Genomic DNA, 18,414 nt, shown 5'->3' on the forward strand with positions numbered 1-18,414 from the left:
GGGCATTTGTGGCTCTGGAGAGAGAGAACTCTAAAAGTAAGCCTTTGTAAACTGCCCCTTCCTTGTTCAATATTTCTTACATTAATGCTGTACAGACTGTGAATATTCACTAACATTTCCCTCCATTCTTTCTTAAATAAAATAAAACCTTAAAATGGGTAAAGTCAAGATTCCTCTTAGAGCTCGACTGGTTAGAAGAACTGCACTGAACATGCAATTTTAAAATAGAACTTGGGAATGTTACATTTTTGGACTAGTTTCCAGAACATCAAAGGCTGGGGATTCCGAGGGCTGCAGTCCCATCAAGAGTAACATTTTCAGACTCTGCTTCCAAAATTTACCAATTATATCAAATAGGCTATAGATTGATCCATAATGGGTAACGGCTGCTACACTCCTGAGAAAAATCCCAAGGTGAATATTTTCAAGGGGGTATATACTCCCAATTGATTACATCCCAAATCAAATCTTGGCTTCAAAAGAATGGTCTTCTTCAGGAGCACAGGAGCAGATGAAAATGTTAAATCCTTCCTCTATCTATGCTTGCTTTGATTCAGGGCCTTTTCTACCATTAGGCAGAGGGAGGCAAATGCTGGGGGAAAGCAAGTGATGGCAGCCTGTGAACCATTCCCTCTGAGCTTCCAAGTCATTGTTCCTTCTTGAAAGACAAGGCTATTTTTGATCCATATTCTGCCCTGTTATCTGTTGCCCTCAAGTGTGGTAAAGGACCCGATGCCACTGCCAGAGTTCAGGTAAGATTCAGCTCCCAGTCTAACCAGTTTCTGAAGGTGGAATGCTTCAGGCAGCAAAGTGTCCTTGACCAGTCCTGATCCAATCCTCTTTAGTCCCTTCTGTCAACATGACTGGCAAGTTAAAGAAACGAAACAAAAACTATCTTTTTTGTGTGGCTTTTTCAGACTATGAGGCCATGTTCTAGAAATGTTTATTCCTGACATTTCGCCAGCAGCCATGGCTAGCATCTAACTCTTCTAGAACATGGCCTCATAGTCCAAAAAACCCACAAAAAACTATGGATGCCGGCCATGAAAGCCTTCGACTTGTTTCTACAATGACTATCCACCCATACAACAAAAACGCAGGGATCGGTCTCAGTTCTTTGAAGAAAAGGCAAATCTTAAAATCAAGCACATTCTCAGAGAAAAGAACAGAGCCAACCTCATTGTTCATTTAAGCTACCGTATGCAAAGCATGGATCCAAAGAGTTGTCCACACAGGGCACCTCATTCCAATCAATCTGTCTTCATATGAGGTAAGAAAACACTGATGCTCCTTTTCCGATATTTTATTGAATTCCAATGTTCAGCGTAAGATTTATGGTTTCTGTTTATTTATTTATTTAGTCTATTGAGCAACTGCTCTCCCTATCATAAATACTGCTGGATTTATTGGAACATGGTGTCGCTTCACTGTGAAGCTTTATGGATCTATATTTTAGCACAGAGGTGAGCAGACTTGAAGTCTCAGGATTTATTTTTTAACTAAAACTCACCAATTACTCTACCCAGCCAGAGCCGAGTGCAAAATAGCAGCTTATGGGGGGTGAGAGAAGCTGCTGGAAAGCAAGGGTAGCTGGTGTTTTTCATGTCAGTGGATCAATGAATCCACTCTGGGTTTTAGTCCAGACTGTGCAGGAGCTATCCAACATACTAAACCTTACTCCCAAATACATTCAGCACCGTTTTTGCTCCTTCAAAATTCTGACTAAAACCCAGAGCAGATTCAGAGACATCAACCACCAACTAGAGCTGTTTCATGTCTTATTTCACCCCCCCTTCTCCCCACATGCTTTATTTCTGGTGATGGAGAAACGTTGGCTCTTGGGATGTTTCAGGCCTAACTCCTGGAAGGGATTGTGAGAACTGTACTTAAAAAAAATCCAGTAGGCCTAATGTTTCACCTCTGCAGCCCAATTTATAAGGCAGTAGAAGCCTTTTTATTGTTGATGTTTTGAAGCAACTGGGAACAACTGGAAACAACATGGATGCAACTGTGGATCATCTAGAGATCTGCCAATAGTTCCCAATCTACTTCCTGTCCATTCTTATTATAACAGATGGTGTATCTTCTGGAACTGCATTATACATAAGGTTTCAACAATTTTTGAATGATAGATACACATATAGATGGACTGATGAATGGATGGACAGATGCGACTTTCAAGTTAGAAAACTGGCATCCTATTTGGCCATTTATCCCAGTGTTGTCTACTTTGACTAGTTAGTGATTGTCTATGATTTGGGGTGTCATCTGATCCTTTTAGTACCTGGCTGGGGAAGATGTGGCCCTCCAGGTCTTGTGGGAGTACAGTGCCTGCCACACCTCATCATTAACTATACTAGGTAGGAGAAGAGATTGGGAAAAGTAATTGTATGGACTATTCCTCAGCCAGCAAGACCTGGCTAGACAGGATATTATAGTCCAAATACAGGTTGAATCTCCCTTAGGTGGAATTCTAAAATCTGAAATATTTCAAAAATCAGAACTGTTTTTATGGATGGCTGAGATAGTGACACCTTTGCTTTCTGGTAGTTCAGTGTATGAACAAAATTATTTAAGATATTGTATAAAATTAATTTTAGGCTATGTGTACTATATTGGGTATATATGAAAGATAAATGAATTTTGTGTTGAGATTTGGATCCCATCTCCAAGATATTACATTATGTTGTTGTTTGTTGTTGTGTGCCTTCAAGTTGTTTCCAACTTATGCTGACCCTAAGGTGAACCTATCTTGGGTTTTTGTTCAGAGGAGGCTTGCCATTGCCTTCCCCTGAAGCTGAGAGCATGTAACTTGCCCAAGTTCACCCAGTGGGTTTCCATGGCCATGCTTAGAACTGAATCCTGGTTTCCAGAACTGTAGGTCAATGCTCAAACAACTACGCCATGCTGGCTCTCATCTTATTATGTACATACAGTCAGCCCTCTGTATCCACCAATTCTTTATGCACTGATTCAAACATCCATGGCTTGAAAATATTTTTTAAAAACCCATAAATTTTAAAAAGTAAACTTTGATTTTGCCATTTTATATAAGGGATGCCATTTTACTATCCCTCCCCCTCCCCACCATTCCCTTCTCCTTCTGTGTCCTGTCTTTTTAGACTGTAAACCTGAGGGCAGGGAACCGTCAATTATCCCCTCTGTTGTAAGCCACCCAGATTCCCAGTGACTGGGCGGCATATAAATAAATCCTATTGTTGTTGTTGTTGTTGTTGTTGTTGTATTTAATGGGACTGGAACAGCCATGGATTTTGATGTCCACAGTGGATCCTGGAACCAAACCCAATGGATACCAAGAGCCCACTATACGTATATGCAAATACAGGCATTCCAAAATCCAATATATATATATATAAATAAATCTGAAATCCAAAACACTATAGGTCCTAAGCATTTTGGATAAAGGAGACTCAACATGTATGTAATTTTTTTCTGAGCTTTGGCTTGGAGGGATGGGAGCTGCAATCCAAAAACATTTGGAAGGACACACATTGTTTCTAGCCATAAATACCATCAACTGAATCACAGTTCTCTGGAATACAATACCTGTCCTCTACAATTGGACTCTTGGTCCTCTCTGAAGCAGCCCAATCAACACTTGAAAGCTACCAATATCAGTCTTATGCCAACTTCCAGCCACTGCTACCTTGCCAGACAATGCTCACACTCTGCCTATTACTGTTTCCCTTGGCATTACAAATAAAAGCTTGGGTTTTCTTTAGCATCCATATTTGCATGTGAAAAGCTGGTCCATGCTGAGTTCAGTACCTGGCATCAGTATGGTGTCTAGTCAACATGAATGGACTAAAGACCACAGCTTTCACACACTTCAGGTATGACAAGGCCAAAAAATAACAAATTGCAGTTTGAAGCTCATTGCTGGGTCCATGCACAGAGAGCCACCAAATTAACTAGGGAATATGGAGTAGCATTCCAAAGTTGCTGTCAACTTGGGTTTCCAGTTCCCTCCGCAAAATGCACCCAGACCTGAATTTTTGAGGAATCTGGGACTGAGATTCTGTACAGTGGAGTTACAGCTACACCTGCTGGTAGAAGGCTTTACATGGGTCAGAGATTTCCCCTCTAGTTTTAGTTGTTTCTGTAACTCTGATGAAACTGCAAAGGAAAAACAGCAATGGCAGCCTACACTCCCCTGTATATCTGCAAAAGCCCTCTCTGCACGTGAGCTTTTCACACTAGCGCTGATAACACTGGTGCTAATGCTAATTCGCTAATATTAATTTAAAAATTTAATTTATCAACATTCATTGTTTCAGTGAAAATTATAAAACTACTTTGTTAAATTAATTGTCAAAAATATGTTAGGAACACAATCATATTTTAATTGTCAAAAAAGACCACCTAAAAGCCCCTTTTCAGAATTCCAAACAAATTCTATGAAAAAAGGCTCCTGAAAATGGAACAAATTAAAATAATGTGAAATGGTAGTAAGTTTAACGGCCATCACATTGAAAAACTGCACAAACACCTTTTCAAATTGCTGTCAAATTCATTTTTCTAAACAAACGGCTGCCAAGCTCTGGTTCAGATCCCTAGCAAAATAAGACTGCTTCTCCTCTGGCCGTCGTCTTGAAGGAATCAAAAGAAGGTGATAAAAACAGAGAGCAAAGGGAGCGGTGATTCCAATGTTTGTCTTTAGTCCCTAACAGACTAAACCAGAACATGGGAAACATTATGTTTTGAACTCCGACTCCCAAAATGCTTAGCTGTCAAACTTATGCTGGATGGGGCTACTGGAAGTTATAATAAAAAACCCAGCCCTTTTTAAGATTATCGTGCAGCTTTCAGAGAAGGGGACTTCCCTAGTTTAATTGCACCATATCCCAGCCTTCCAGGGTCTCAAGACACTACACAGCAGGCTTCCACTATTTTATCCTCACAACAACACTGTGAGATAAATTATTTATATTTATTTGATTTATACCCACTTTCATTCCAAATGGGACTCAAGGTTAGGCTGAGAAGTAGTAGGTTGAGTATTCCTTGTCTGGAAAAAAGAGATCCAAAATACAGTAGGTCCTTGGTATTGTTCCAGAACCTCCCATGGATAACAAAATCCATAGATGCTCAAGTCCCCTTAAATACAATGGCATAGTAAAATGGTATCCCTTATACAAAATGGCAAAATCAGGGTTTGCTTTTTGGAATTTATATATTTATAATATATTTTCAAGCCATGGATGCTTGAATTCATGGATAAAAAATCTGTGGATACGGAGGGTTGACTGTACTCCAAAATCCAAAATTGGCCACATGGGCAGTTGAGACTTTTGCTTTCTGATGATTTAATGCACACAAACTTTGTTTCATGTACAAAATAATTACTTTCAGGCTATGTGTACAAGGTGTATATGAAACATAATTGAATGTTGTGTTGAGACTTGGGTCCCATCTCCAATTATTGTTGTTGTTGTTGTTGTTGTTATTTTCTTATATCCCGCCTTTCTCCCAATATAGGGATTCCAAGATATCTCAGTATGTGTATGCAACTATTCCAAAATCCCAAATCCTAAATACTTCTGGTCCCAAGCATTTCAAGATAAGGAAGACTCAACCTGTAATATGGTCCTCTGGAAATTTGAACCTATTCCATTATTACATCACACCGGCTTCTTTTCATCTAGGATGCTTGTTTAATCTGACAAACCTTCCCTGGCTTAGGTTCAGCAACCTCACATGGAAAAGAAGAACGGTTAGAGTGGGAACCCTTACCCACAACAGCAATAAAACCCACTTCTGAAGGAGAAGAGTTTCATGCAGGAACATCTCTTGTTTTCTTCTTTTGATAGCCCTGAATTTCATGTGCCCTCTTAGTAAGTTTACATCTTTCCCAGTTTCACAAAGGTTATGGAATTGCACAGACACAGAGTCTCTCACACACAGAGAACATATTTAAATAAGAGGAATGTGGAGAATAAATACTGTACATAGAAGCCCACTTCCCAACAAAGGGGGGTAGGTAGATAAATATCTCTCCAGCTATACAGATAAAACCATCTTGGGAGGGTCGGGAAGGGTAGGGCAGGAAGAGTCACAGGCAGCGGCCCAAGCAACCAGAAGATGATGCATATTATCCTCGTGACTCCAGGGATCTACGGAAATTAAAGAAAGAGAGAGAGAAAACACCAGCTGTGAGAACAAAGAGCAACCAGCTAAGTCCTCCTCCATTCCAAGTGGGAACAAACAGTGACAGTTCCCCATTTGGTATTTAGACCAAAGCTTAGAAGAGTTTTCTGGGGAAGTGGGGGGAATGAAATACAAATTCCAGATCCTCCCAGAGCCCATGCTGACTTAGAAAATCTGGGAGCTGTAATTCTCAAAAATCATGTTTTCAAAGCTCTGCTCTGGAGTTTTAACACTTGTTGGACTTCCATGAAGTAGTGGTGTGTATGTGTGTTCATTAGTTTGTTGGGTTCCATATGACCAATGCTCCCAAGTGTGTCAATTTCAAGGTAGATTATCAAAAGCTGATTTGAAGGACGTTCTCTGTTGGGACAGAGTGTCAAAAGGTATTCAAAGGAAAAATGATTATTACATCATTTTCCTTTTCTATATTCATCAGGAATATATGATTGTGGGGAGGTTTAAAATTCTGTATTTGAGATGCAATGGTGGAGCATGCACCCTAGATGCATGCTAGTTAGTAATAGATGATGGGAAGACATATGTGGGAAAACTCCCATGTACTATATAAAATCTCCCATTCCCTGAGAAAGATAGTTTATCGGGAAGCTGGTCTTCTCTCTCATGTGCTGTTCTTCACGATGCAGGGAATTATTTAATGATCTGTTCCTTGAAGAGTGGTTGAGTCTCCTTATTTGGAGATTTTTATACAGAGGCTGGGTGGCCATCTGTTGGGAGTGCTTTGGTGGTGTATTCCTGCACAGCAGTGAGTTGGACTGGATAGCCCTTGTGGTCCATGATTCTATGTGTTTTATTGCCTCCTCAGGTCTATGCAACTGCTGTAATAGAGTTCCTTCCAAAAAGGATTTCAACTCTGTTCAGGCCGGAGCAGATGGGCATGAAAGAGTAGCCCAGATCCACTCTGGCCAGAATGGCACCCACCTGCTCCCCGTGCCCAGAAAGCCATTATTCAGAACCTGTGTATCAGTTTCCCCTTACGAGTAGCTGTTGTGCTGCTGCCGGCGCCGTGCCGTTCGCATCTTCTCAAAGCGTGCCTCCATCTCTTCAAGTACTTTGGGCGTATAGCGCACAACCAGCTTCACGGTGCCTTGTGCAGCTTTCAAAAGCTCCACTGCCCGTTCGTGTTGCTCTCCCTCCACACTCTGCAGGAGAAAAGAGGAAAATGCAACACGATCACAATGGTGCACACAGATCCTGCTGCAAGACCCCTAACTCTACCTGCATCTCTCATCATCACTGCTAGGGTCAGTGAAAAATAGTCTTGAACACAAACACTTACATGCACACCAAACTTTAATAACCTATTTATATAACTGTGACATGCAGCAAAACATTGCAGTGTGGAGGGTTCCAATTCAGCTAGGCAGCCTTTTTCTCTACCAACATACTAAATTCTATTCCGCTCCCCCATCTTCCCTGTCATGCACACCACTCAACTAATACTTTCTAGGAGTTAGCCAGTATTCAATGGCTGCTGAGATACTCAGTCCTCACTGAGCTAAAAATTGTGGCTATACACACACACCTGCAAGTCTTGGGTTTCTCCCAAGCCTGCTAATGCCTCCCCTCTTTTGCATGGATGGTACAGATTTGGCTACAAGCACTGATAGATGGTGGTTTCACTGTCACTAGGGGAAATTAATCCACCCTCTGAATTGTTGTTTGTTTTAAAAAGGTATGTTTTAAAATTGCTTTTAATTCTACTTATAATTTTGTGACATTTTGACATGTGTTTTAATGATACCTTCCAACATTTCATTGCTGAAAAACAAACAAATGAGGCCAAGCCACATTGGCATATGGTCAAAATGGCAAGTTATTAATGAGAAAGAACACAGAAAGTAGGAGAGGCTGCAGAAATTTGCTTTTTCCTGACACAACTGGGAAGGACAAGATTTTAGCCACTCCTCTCTTCTGTCCCTTGCTGAGTTAACTGAGTGGAAACTCCTTTTGTACTTTGAATTTACTTTGCAACAACTGAAGCAAGCTGAAGCAGTGGCATCACTAAGGGGTGAAAGTAGTGTAGCCTGTGTTGGTGACACCTCTAAATCAGGAGTGGGAAAGTATGGGCCTCTAGAGGTTTCTAGATACCAGCTCCCAAGAGTAATCACCAACAGCTATGGTTGATGGGAATTGCACTCCAACTATCTGGAAGGATCACTTGTTGACTTGTTGCCTAAATGATTCATAAGCCCATCTTTTGAGCTGCAAAACCCGGCATCCTTTACAACCTTGTCAAGATTCCTAAGCCATGACCATATCCAACATTAACGCTTGCTCTGGACCCATTTCTTCCAGCATTCTGATTGTAGAGCTGCAAAGTGAAAACTGGCAGTGGCTCCTGTAGCTTTAGTGGTTGTGTAGAAAGAGGGGAATTTAGCAGGTGTTGCTTGTTACCTGTTTATGTGGCAAGCAATACCTGCTGAAATTCCTTCTTCTATACAATCATTAAAGGTACAGGAGCCATTTCCAGCTTTTAGTCTCACAGACTGGGCCCAGAGGAGCCATCATTCCCAAAAAGAGTTCAACATCATTCTGAGGCCTTATGAGAAAGGAAAGTGGTGCCTCATCCATGCCCACAGTGCCCCACAACATTATATCAGGGGCACAGTGAGAAAATAAAATGGCAGTTCCATCAAACTCAGCTACCCAATGCAGACTGGAGAATGGCTGCCTGTCACTGCCACCAAAGACTGTCCACAGTTATTAGGGAGAATGCTAGAATACACTTTGCTGGACCCACTGCTCAGAAAAAGTTACTTTTGGGGTCTGTAGCTTCAGGAACTGGGAAGCATACATAGCCAGCTTGGTGGGGTACAGGAGTTGTAGTAATGTTTCCAAGCACTGGCTGAACTGTTGGGAGTTGTAGTAATGTTTCTTGGGAGTTGTAATAATGTTTCCAAGCTCTGGCTGAGGCGAACCCTTAAATCCATCTTGCTTGGCAATCTATAACAGAGGAGCCATAGTTCAAAGACAGTGGGTGGTTGTGAATCCAGGCCAGAATCAGGAATGGCCGAACATTATGTCCAATGGCAAATGCTTAGTGAAATCATGTCATAGGGTAACTCCACCCTTCCCACTGTCTCATATACACCCACAAAGCACCCCATGGTACTTCTCCCCATTCAATACCAACCACGCCATTGACGGACAGCAACTGATCTCCACGCTTGAGGCCACCGTGGCGGTCAGCTACACCCCCTGGGATGATGCGGGAAATGTAGATGGGAGAGTTTTGTTCCTTGCCCCCCATAATGTTGAAGCCCAGGCCTTCGTCCGTCTTGGGTAGCTCCACTACTCGAGGGTGTGCGTGACCCTCACTCGCTGCAAAGGCAGCCACAGTTGCCTGGACAGGGAGAAGAAAAAGAAAGAGATTCTAAGACTGCATTCAGGATGTCTGTTGTGGTACTCAAGCTTGCTTTCAAGGCAAGAAAAAGGCTATACCTACACAATGCATCAATTCCAACAATTATACCTTCATTTTACCTGTCCCTTATTTTATTATTTACTTGCTAGAAATACTACTACACTGCCCTTCTTTTTATGATAGCACGATTGTATGAAAACATCCACTGTATTATAATTTTTAAAATTACATTTTGTGTGCCATCTTGGTATTGTAAGAGGAAGAATGGACTTAAAATATTTTTAATAAGTAAATAGTGTTTTGTTTTTAATACTTAAAATTTAGGATTCTCAGCCAGAGAGTTCTAGTGCCTCACTAGACTACCAGTCCCAGGATTTCATATGATGCAACTATTCCAATTCAAGTGGAATCATAGTGCTATAACTGTTCAATGTGAATGGCCTCAGGTTTCCAACACCAAATTATTTAAGAACAGATACAACAAAAGTCCTATTCCCCCTATTTTCCAGCAGTCTAATTTAGGTGGAAATCAGGAAAGCCTAGGGCAGCAGTTCTCAGCTAGTCGGTCATGACCTAATTAGGGGTCGAATGACCCTTGCACAGGGGTTGCCTAAGACCATCGGAAAACACATATTTCCTATGGTCTTAGGAACCAAGACACCACAATTTTATGGCTGGGGGTCACCACAACATGAGGAACTATATTAAAAGGTCACAGCATTAGGAAGGTTGAGAACCACTGGCCTAGGGCAAAACAGGAATAGATTAGTGGGTAAAAGGATTTGCGTGTGAACTCCAGTTCTGGTACTAAAAATTAATTATTGGGTTGAAGACTCTTCTTTTCTGTAATCCAATACCTATTTTATTGTTACTATTTTGCACCTGGCTCCTGGATATCAAAGACATGGCCAGGAGCAAGGTAAATTCAATGATCCTAAAGTCTGCCTATTTCTATTTAAATCTCTATTACTTTTGTTTTCTATTTCTCTTTTTTCCCCATTGGCATTGTCATTCTTTGGCACCATAGATCTAAATAAAGCCACTGGATTTCAAAATAATTTAGGGCTATAATGACAAAGACAAAAAGTGGAAACTAGGATTCTCACAAAGATGCATTCTGAAACATTTTTCTACATTATTTCCCTGTGCCTCTGAAGAACTATAACACATATGCAATCCTATATGCCCCATATTCTTCCTTTTCTCTCCCCATCATATTTTTCTTTTGTGTTGTGTCTCCTAAATTGAAGCCTGCAGGCTAGGACTGCCTTCTCTGTGTTGTGTCTTTTAGATTGTAACCTAGACAACGGTTGTCTTCTTTGTATTTGGCATGATTTTTACTTAGATGATCCTGGAGCCTCTTTGATGGCCGAGCAAGGTTAAAATGTTATAAATAAATAAACAAACAAATACAAAATGGATTAAATTTTAGCCTCTTTCTCAGAAGTGTTACATTTTGGGATTATGGGTGATCATAAATTAAACATGAGCCAGGAGTGTGAGGCTACTGCAAAGAAGGAAAATAATATTTTAGCCTGAAATTAAGAGAAACGTAGTTTCTAAGTCAAGAGAAGTAATAGTCAGGCCGCATCGAGTACTGCATTCAGTTCTGGGCACCTCATTTGAAGAAAGATATCAGTGATCTTGGGCAAGTCACACTCTCTCAACCTCAAGGGAAGGCAATGACAAACCTTCTCTAAACCAATCTTACAAAAAAAACAAACCATGATTGGTTCGCCTTAGGGTTGCCATAAGTTGGAAACAACTTGAAGGCACACAACAACAATAAAAACAAGTTGGAGCAGGTTTGGAGAAAGGGCAACAAGGTTCATAAGAGGTATGGAGAATAAAACATATGAGAAAACGTTGAAGGAGTTGGGCATGTTCAGCCTGTTAAAGAGAAGACTGGGGGGTAACATGATCGCACTCTGAATATCTCAATGGCTGTTGCAGACAGGAGGTTGCAGATTTGTTCACTGTTGTCCCAGTGGGTTGGACCAACTCTTAACAGTTTATCTTACAGGACAGTAGATTTTGACTGAACACTAGAAGAGATGTTTTGACGGTACAAGCAGTGGGGTCTATGTCTCTGGTGGGGTTTCTTTTTTCAGCCTCAAAAAGAGGCTGGACAGCTATCCGCTGAGGATTCTCTAACTGGAGTTCCTTCACTGAGTAAAGGGTTGGACTTGATAGCCTCTGGGACTCCTTCTAGCTCTATGAATCTATGGTTTCATGATTCCATGGTCTTGCCTAAAATCTGGGGAGTAATTCTAAGAAACCTAGTAATCCTTGAGCACCTTGTTTCCTACTGAGGATTGACAAAAGTGACTCAGAAGCCATAAGCAAGACCCAAACCAACAGACCTCTCCAGAATACGAAGAAGCATGCTGCATATATAACTAATAGCCAGTAATGATCTTATCTTCCATGTATCCTTTTAAAACTGTCTCACTCAGGGGCTCACCACCTACATTATTGTTGCTAGATCTGCCATACAATCAATTTATTAATTTTTATATATTAAATTTTTATATTTTTATATGGAAGATTTCTAAACTTCCTTTCCTCCAGATAAATTCTAAGGCAGTCATTGTGCTAAAGCACAAATAAAATTAAATAAAAATAAAAATAAAATAAAATCATGCCAATAAAATTAATCAAATCCGATAAAATTAATCAAATCTGATATACCAAAACATGTAACATAAAACAAATAACATGAAACAAATAAAATAAAACATAAAACAAATAAAATTAATCCAATTTGATATACCGAAACATCAATAATGGGGAAGACAAACAAGAGGTAGATTAAGCTGTCAAAACCATGCAGAGGCAACAAAACCATTTCAAGTATCTTGGCACATAAAGGTATCCTAATGTGGCAGCAAAAGACTGTGATGTTGGCACAAATCTTAATGGTAGTTAAGAAATCCTACTGTGGCAGCAAAAATATTATGTGCTTCCTATAGGAATGTGTGCCAAAGTCGCCGCATTACTACAGGAATAAAAAAGCCATTTCCTTTCTGGTACATAACATACCTCCACTAAGAAAAGTACTAGGACAACCTATAGTGCTAAATATGACATTTTGCTGCCTGGGGTATAACTCATATCTAGTTTTTACTTTGGCAACGATAGATAGATAGATAGATAGATAGATAGATAGATAGATAGATAGACAGACAGACAGACAGATCCTTCCCACACAGAAAACTCTCTGAAAAGACAGCTCAGTCTTTATTACTAGTGACTGGTAGCATTATCTACCATTCTTGAAGAAATGGGCAAGTTTTAGAGATCTTAGGACACATCATGTGGTATTGGTTGATGTGTGTCTTCAAGTTGTTTTCTGACTTATGATGACCCTAAGGCAAACCTTTCATGCAGTTTTCTTGGCAAGCTTCACCAGGGGGGGTTGGGATTGCCATCCTCTGAGGCTGAGAGAATGTGACTTGTCCTAAATGACCCAGTAGGTTTCCATGGCTGAGCAGGGATTCAAACGGTGGTCTCCCAGGATCCTAATCCAATGCTCAAAGCACTATATGTGGCATACACTACTGTGAATTTTGACTAAGACTAAGACATATAAAAGGAGAGCCATTTCTATGTCATTGTATTTAATGAGACTTGTGCATCTACTGATTTTGGTATCCATGGGGGTCTTGGAACCAAACTCCAGCTTCATAGAGCTAAGGGCCCACTGTATTATTAACAACAACAAAAACAACAATCCACACCACAGGAAGGATAGTGACAAGATTCTTCTGTTACCTTAGCTGTAGCATGTGCCCGAATTTCAGGACTCCCTGAAATATCCAGTGTGTCATACAGCTGCTCATAGACCTACACAAGAGAGATCAGGGAGAATGTCAACAGAATCCAGAGGCAACATCACAAGATACACAGAAGACTACAAATGTCTTCGAAGAGAACATTGTTTAGTCTGGGAGGCCACAGTGGACCTAACAGGAAATAAAACATAATGAATGGATGGACCATAGAGATGGGAAATAGTCATCAAAGAAGATATGGAAATGAAAAACGAAACTCTGTGTTGGACCAAAACTTTTTGATGTTGGAGGTAGAAGAGCGAACAGTGTTACCCACATCCACCATGGTACAGAATACACCAAGAAAAAGGCAAATTAGTTCAGTCATATGAGGTGAAAAATCCCATAAACATCCCTTGGTAGGCAGCAGAAACACAATAACAAGGAAGTAACAGAAGTGGCTGGTTGCTTCCATCCATGTCAGTGGGCTGGTGAATCCATTCCAGGTTTTACTCCAAATGTTAAAAGAGTAATTCAAGATATTGCAGCCTACTCACCATAGATTCAGGGCTTTGGACAGCTCCATTAAAATTTATGCTAAAACCTGGATAGATTCACCATCCCACTGATATGGGAGCCATCAGTTGCTACAGCACTGTAAATCACTAAGTTGTACTCTCCTTGCCTGACCCCCAGAATCTGCTGCCTGAAGCAGCTGGCTCACTTTGCCTGTTGACAGGGCCTGCCCTGACTGAATTCTTGTCTGAAGGAATGCAAAACACAAGGAAGGCATAAAAGACAATTGCTCTTGGCAAGTAAGAGGCCATGAGTTAAACTGGGGTACATACTCAGGAATTACAGGAGGCTGAAGGAGTTGTGTGATAAAAAGGTATAGGTCGAGTCTCTCTTATCCAGAATTTCAAAATCCAAAACACTGCAAATACCAAAACTTTTTCATGCATGGCTGATATAGTGACATCTTTGCATTCTGATGGTTCATGGACACAAATTTTATTCCATGCATACAATTATTAAAAATATTGTATCAAATTACCTTCAGGCTATGTGTATAAGGTGTATACAAAACATACATGAATTCTGTGGTTAAGCTTGCGTGCCCTCTCCAAGATATCTCATTATGTACGTATACGTAAATACAGCTATTCCAAAATTCTAATTCTAATGCTAATACTAATAATAATCCAAAATCCAAAGCACTTCTGGTCGCAAGCATTTTGGATAAGGGAGGCTCAACTTACATGTGGACACCAACGCAGGGGAATGGAGACCAAAGGGGGCACAGAACAGGTTAAGAGAAATGAAGATAGAAAGCAACTTGGGAAGACATGGAGGAAAAGACTGACAGAACCAGGGTAAAACAGGGGTGTGGCTGGAGGTGTGGGGAATAAAAGCATTAACCTCCAAATAAGAATTCTTCCCCCAATGAAATTTAAAAGTTCCAAGTGTGAACTGCTACTATTATTCAAAGATATAGCTGTGTACATTTGAGACCAATGGAAAGAAAGAAGTTGGCAGCATTAGCTTGTCTATCTTCTTCCTCAGGTGCCTTTGGTGGAGTGGAAAGCCAGTGACAGACCTATAGATGCCATTAATGTGAGAAAATGCCAATGCAAATTCAAAATCCTTTGTGTATGGAAATGAAGTGGCAAATCCAGTTTTAACAGTTGGTGAACAAAGGCATTATTACAGTGGTCCCTCCACATTTGCTGAGGTTAGGGTTGAAGGACCCCCATGAATGTGGAAAAACTGCAAATAAAAAAACCACCATTCCTTATACCTGAAAAAGCACCTCTCTAGGACTCTCCAGGACCTCCAGGGCAACTCTGTGGTCAGCATCTGCTACAGGTTGATCACCGAATCATGCTGGAGGACCTACAAATGCCTAAAGAAGTGTTTTCTTTAGGGACTTCTAGGTCCTCCAGCACAACTCTATGGTCCACTTCTGACAGAGTTGCGCTGGAGGACTTAAAGATTCCTAGAGAGAACACATTAATCAAATCTTCAAATAATGAAAGCCGCAAAAGTGAAAGCCACAAATGTGGAGGGCCAACTGCATTATTATTATTATTATTATTATTATTATTATTATTATTATTATTATTAACCCTACTTCCCCCCCAATTGGTACACAAAGTGGCTTACAAATTTAAAAAAAAACAGTTAAAAACATAAAAATTGGGCACAATTTCCAATGGCTTACACTCTGCAATATGTTTGAAATGTGTAGACTGAATATTAACTTTGGAGGGGGCTGCATTATTTGGATAGTCATGGTCTCATTTTGCCTCCCATCTCTGGTAGCTTTCATCCCTGGGGGCAAAGGGGTCTCTCTCACCTCCCGTATGGCTGAGCAGAATTTGCTTTGTAGGACCCTCTGAAGGGCTTGCAGTTTCTGGGGGGGCACCTCCCCACTCCTCTGCAGCCGCTCTAGAAGCTCCACCGCCCGAGCCACATCTGCAAAGAAAAGGAGGAAAAAGAAGAAGAAAAGAGGAGACAGAGAGAAGAGCACTGAGAAAACAAGGAGGAAGTGGCAGCAGCAAAGGATTCCCTTTGCCCTCTTCTCCAGAGTGACCAGGCATCCTCCTTTTCCAAGACATGTCCTCCATTTCAGCCTTCCATCCAGGGCTGCATCCGCACTGCTGAAATAATCTTGTTTGACACCACCACTTTAACTGCCATGGCTCAATGCTATGGAATTCTAGGACTTGCAGTTTGCTGTGGCACCAGAGCGGAGCCAACATATTATGTACTTCTTTTGGAAATGTGTGCCAAAGTTGTTGGATCGTCCCAGGGATAAAAATGCCATCTCTTTTCAGGCTGCAGAAATAATCTGGTTTGACACCACTTTAATTACCATGGGTCAATGCTATAGAATTCTGGGATTTGTAGTTGCGTGAGATGTTCCATGTGTTGTGCCAACTCTCTGGTGTCACAACAAACTGCAATTCCCAGAATCCCTTTGCACTGAGCCATGGCAGTTAAAGCGGCATCAAACTGGATTATGTCTGCAGTGTGGGTGCGGCCTAGGAAGAATTCCACCACGCCCTCCATGACTGAGCATGATTGGGAAGCATGGGTTTTACATTTCTGTGGAGTTTATCACACAAAGGAGATCGGCAGTTTATCCCATGAATATCCCGGGGGGGGGGGGGAATCATGTAATTACACATAACGATGTCAAACAACATTGCACAAAACACGCCATGAAAGTGGTCACAAAGAAGCATTAATGCACATCTTTTTACTTTTGGGATTTCAGCGACAATGCACTTCCGATATAGCTTTATTTGCGCAATTGCCTGTGATAATCATTCATACAATTCCTCGCCATCTCCACTCCATTTGCGGGATGCCTTAAATGTGCTTTAATCTCTCTTTAATGCCAAAATCAACCCCTGTGTGAGAAACTCTTTGGGAGTCTTTTGAGCTTTTCTTTGGTCTTGAAGGGCCTACATTTTGCAGTCCCTTATCCTCCTTGGACATCGGCTCACACTCACCTTGCTGCTTCTCCATCCTAGAGGCATCCTAGAGGATAGAAATAAAAAGAGGGCAAAGGAGGGGAAATGGGCAGAGCCAAATCGATGGAGGGCGCTTTATCTTTGCAGGAAGAAGCTCTCTGATCTCTTTTCCCAGTAGCCCTGGCTGGGAAGGGAAGGAGCAAGCCTCCACCTCCATCTTTTGCAGGGAACTACTATAAAGCCAGGCATGGAGGAGGGGACAAAACTGCTGCCTTACCAGTCTGTTCTCATATAGGATGGGATGAATCTGGCCTCTTCTGGCCCATGCATCGCCCCTCACCACCCCATATGCCTGGGGAGATGGGCAAAGGGGGTTCCCTCTATTCTGCAGACTCCACTGCTTGGTTGACCTAGATTTACCTCTTCCTTCTTCCTTTTTGATTTGGGGGAACCCAGGACCCCCTCTTTCCAAGGCAGCTTTGATGCATCCTCCCTCCTTCAGTCCAAGGTGATCACAGGTCCTCCTTTTGCAGGACCTGTCCTCCATTTCAGCCTTCCTATCCAGGATTAATCCCACAAAATCCCCTCCACTTGGGACACGACAAAGAAGCATGGGTTTCTATTTCTAGTGCAGAGTATTCTTTTTGCAGGACCTGTCCTTCATTTCAGTCTTCCTGTCCAGGATTAATCCCACAATGCCCTCCATTTGGAGCCTGACTAAGACGCATGGATGTGTATTTATACGAGTGCAGGGTCCTCCTTTTCCAGGACATGTCCTCCATTTCAGCCTTCCTGCCCAGGATTAATCCCACAAAACCCTCTCCATTCGGAGCATGACTAAGAAGCATGGATTTCTATTGCTATGAGTCCAGAGTTTTCTTTTGCAGGACCTGTCCTCCACTTCAGCCCTCCTGCCCAGGATTAATCCGACAGTGCCCTCCATTTGGAGCATGGCAAAGAAGCATGGATGTCTATTTCGATTTGTGCAGGGTGACCAGAGGTCCTCCTTTCCCAGGACCTGTCCTCCACTTCAGCCTTCCTGCCCAGGATTAATCCCACAAAATGCCCTCCCTTTGGAACATGGCAAAGAAACATGGACCTCTGCTTGTAGTAGGAGTGTTTTCCAGCTCCTCCATTTGCCTGGCAGGCCCTATTTGTCTGGGATTGGGGTTCCAGAGGAGGGGGGTTACAAGATGCCCTCCTCACCCCAAAGCAGAGGACCTTCCAAGAAAGAGAGAGGACAGGACCAAAGAGAAAGCCCTTCCCCAGCCACAACCCCCCCCCCAGACATGTCCATTCAAAAGGATGATGCTCTCAAAAGGGAGGGCATTATTTCTTTTCTTTTTAGGGGAATCCCTCCTGGGCAGGGGGTTGGAGGGCAGGCCCTGGGCAAGGAGGGCGCCTGGCCAGCCATGGGGCTCACCCCCAGGGGACACTTACCCCTCTCCAGCCCCAGAGGCTCTGCAAGCGCTGCCATCTTCCAGCTCCACCGCCGCCTCTCTCTCAACGTCAAAAGCAAAGGGGAGGGCAGAGCAGGGCAGAACAGCCCGGATTGGCAACCTGATGCCCAGCCCCTTGCCTGGCCTTGCCTTTGCCTTGCCTGGATGGA

General features: G+C 42.0%; 1 protein-coding gene across 2 annotated transcripts; it reads right to left on the bottom strand.

Moving 5' to 3' along the window:
* Positions 1 to 4,500: 4,500 nt before the first annotated feature.
* On the bottom strand, positions 4,501 to 18,414 carry LOC149308975 (protein lin-7 homolog B). 2 transcript variants are annotated; one of them, XM_089531543.1, is made up of 7 exons: positions 18,246 to 18,414; positions 16,845 to 16,872; positions 15,683 to 15,801; positions 13,328 to 13,399; positions 9,323 to 9,532; positions 7,165 to 7,328; positions 4,501 to 6,134 (listed from the first exon to the last, which is right to left on the bottom strand). In XM_089531543.1, exons 2-7 carry the CDS (start codon positions 16,858 to 16,860, stop codon positions 6,113 to 6,115), a joined length of 603 nt encoding a protein of 200 aa, XP_089387669.1. In that variant the 5' UTR covers positions 16,861 to 16,872; positions 18,246 to 18,414; the 3' UTR covers positions 4,501 to 6,112. The 2 variants fall into 2 exon arrangements, with proteins under 2 accessions (XP_089387669.1, XP_089387668.1); XM_089531542.1 differs by lacking the exon at positions 16,845 to 16,872.

Source organism: Sceloporus occidentalis, unplaced genomic scaffold, assembly GCF_023333645.1.
Source record: "Sceloporus occidentalis isolate IW3139 unplaced genomic scaffold, rSceOcc1.0.p SCAF_7, whole genome shotgun sequence".
Lineage (NCBI taxonomy): Eukaryota > Metazoa > Chordata > Lepidosauria > Squamata > Phrynosomatidae > Sceloporus > Sceloporus occidentalis.

Excerpts from the sequence above, each read along its gene's own strand:
- LOC149308975 (XM_089531542.1), bottom strand. The coding sequence starts at position 18,282 with ATGGCAGCGCTTGCAGAGCCTCTGGGGCTGGAGAGGG. Across the intron at positions 9,533-13,327 it reads GGGCACATGCTACAGCTAAG|GCAACTGTGGCTGCCTTTGC; the intron begins GTAACAGAAGAA and ends CTCCCTGTCCAG. Across the intron at positions 7,329-9,322 it reads TGCTGTCCGTCAATGGCGTG|AGTGTGGAGGGAGAGCAACA; the intron begins GTTGGTATTGAA and ends TTTCTCCTGCAG.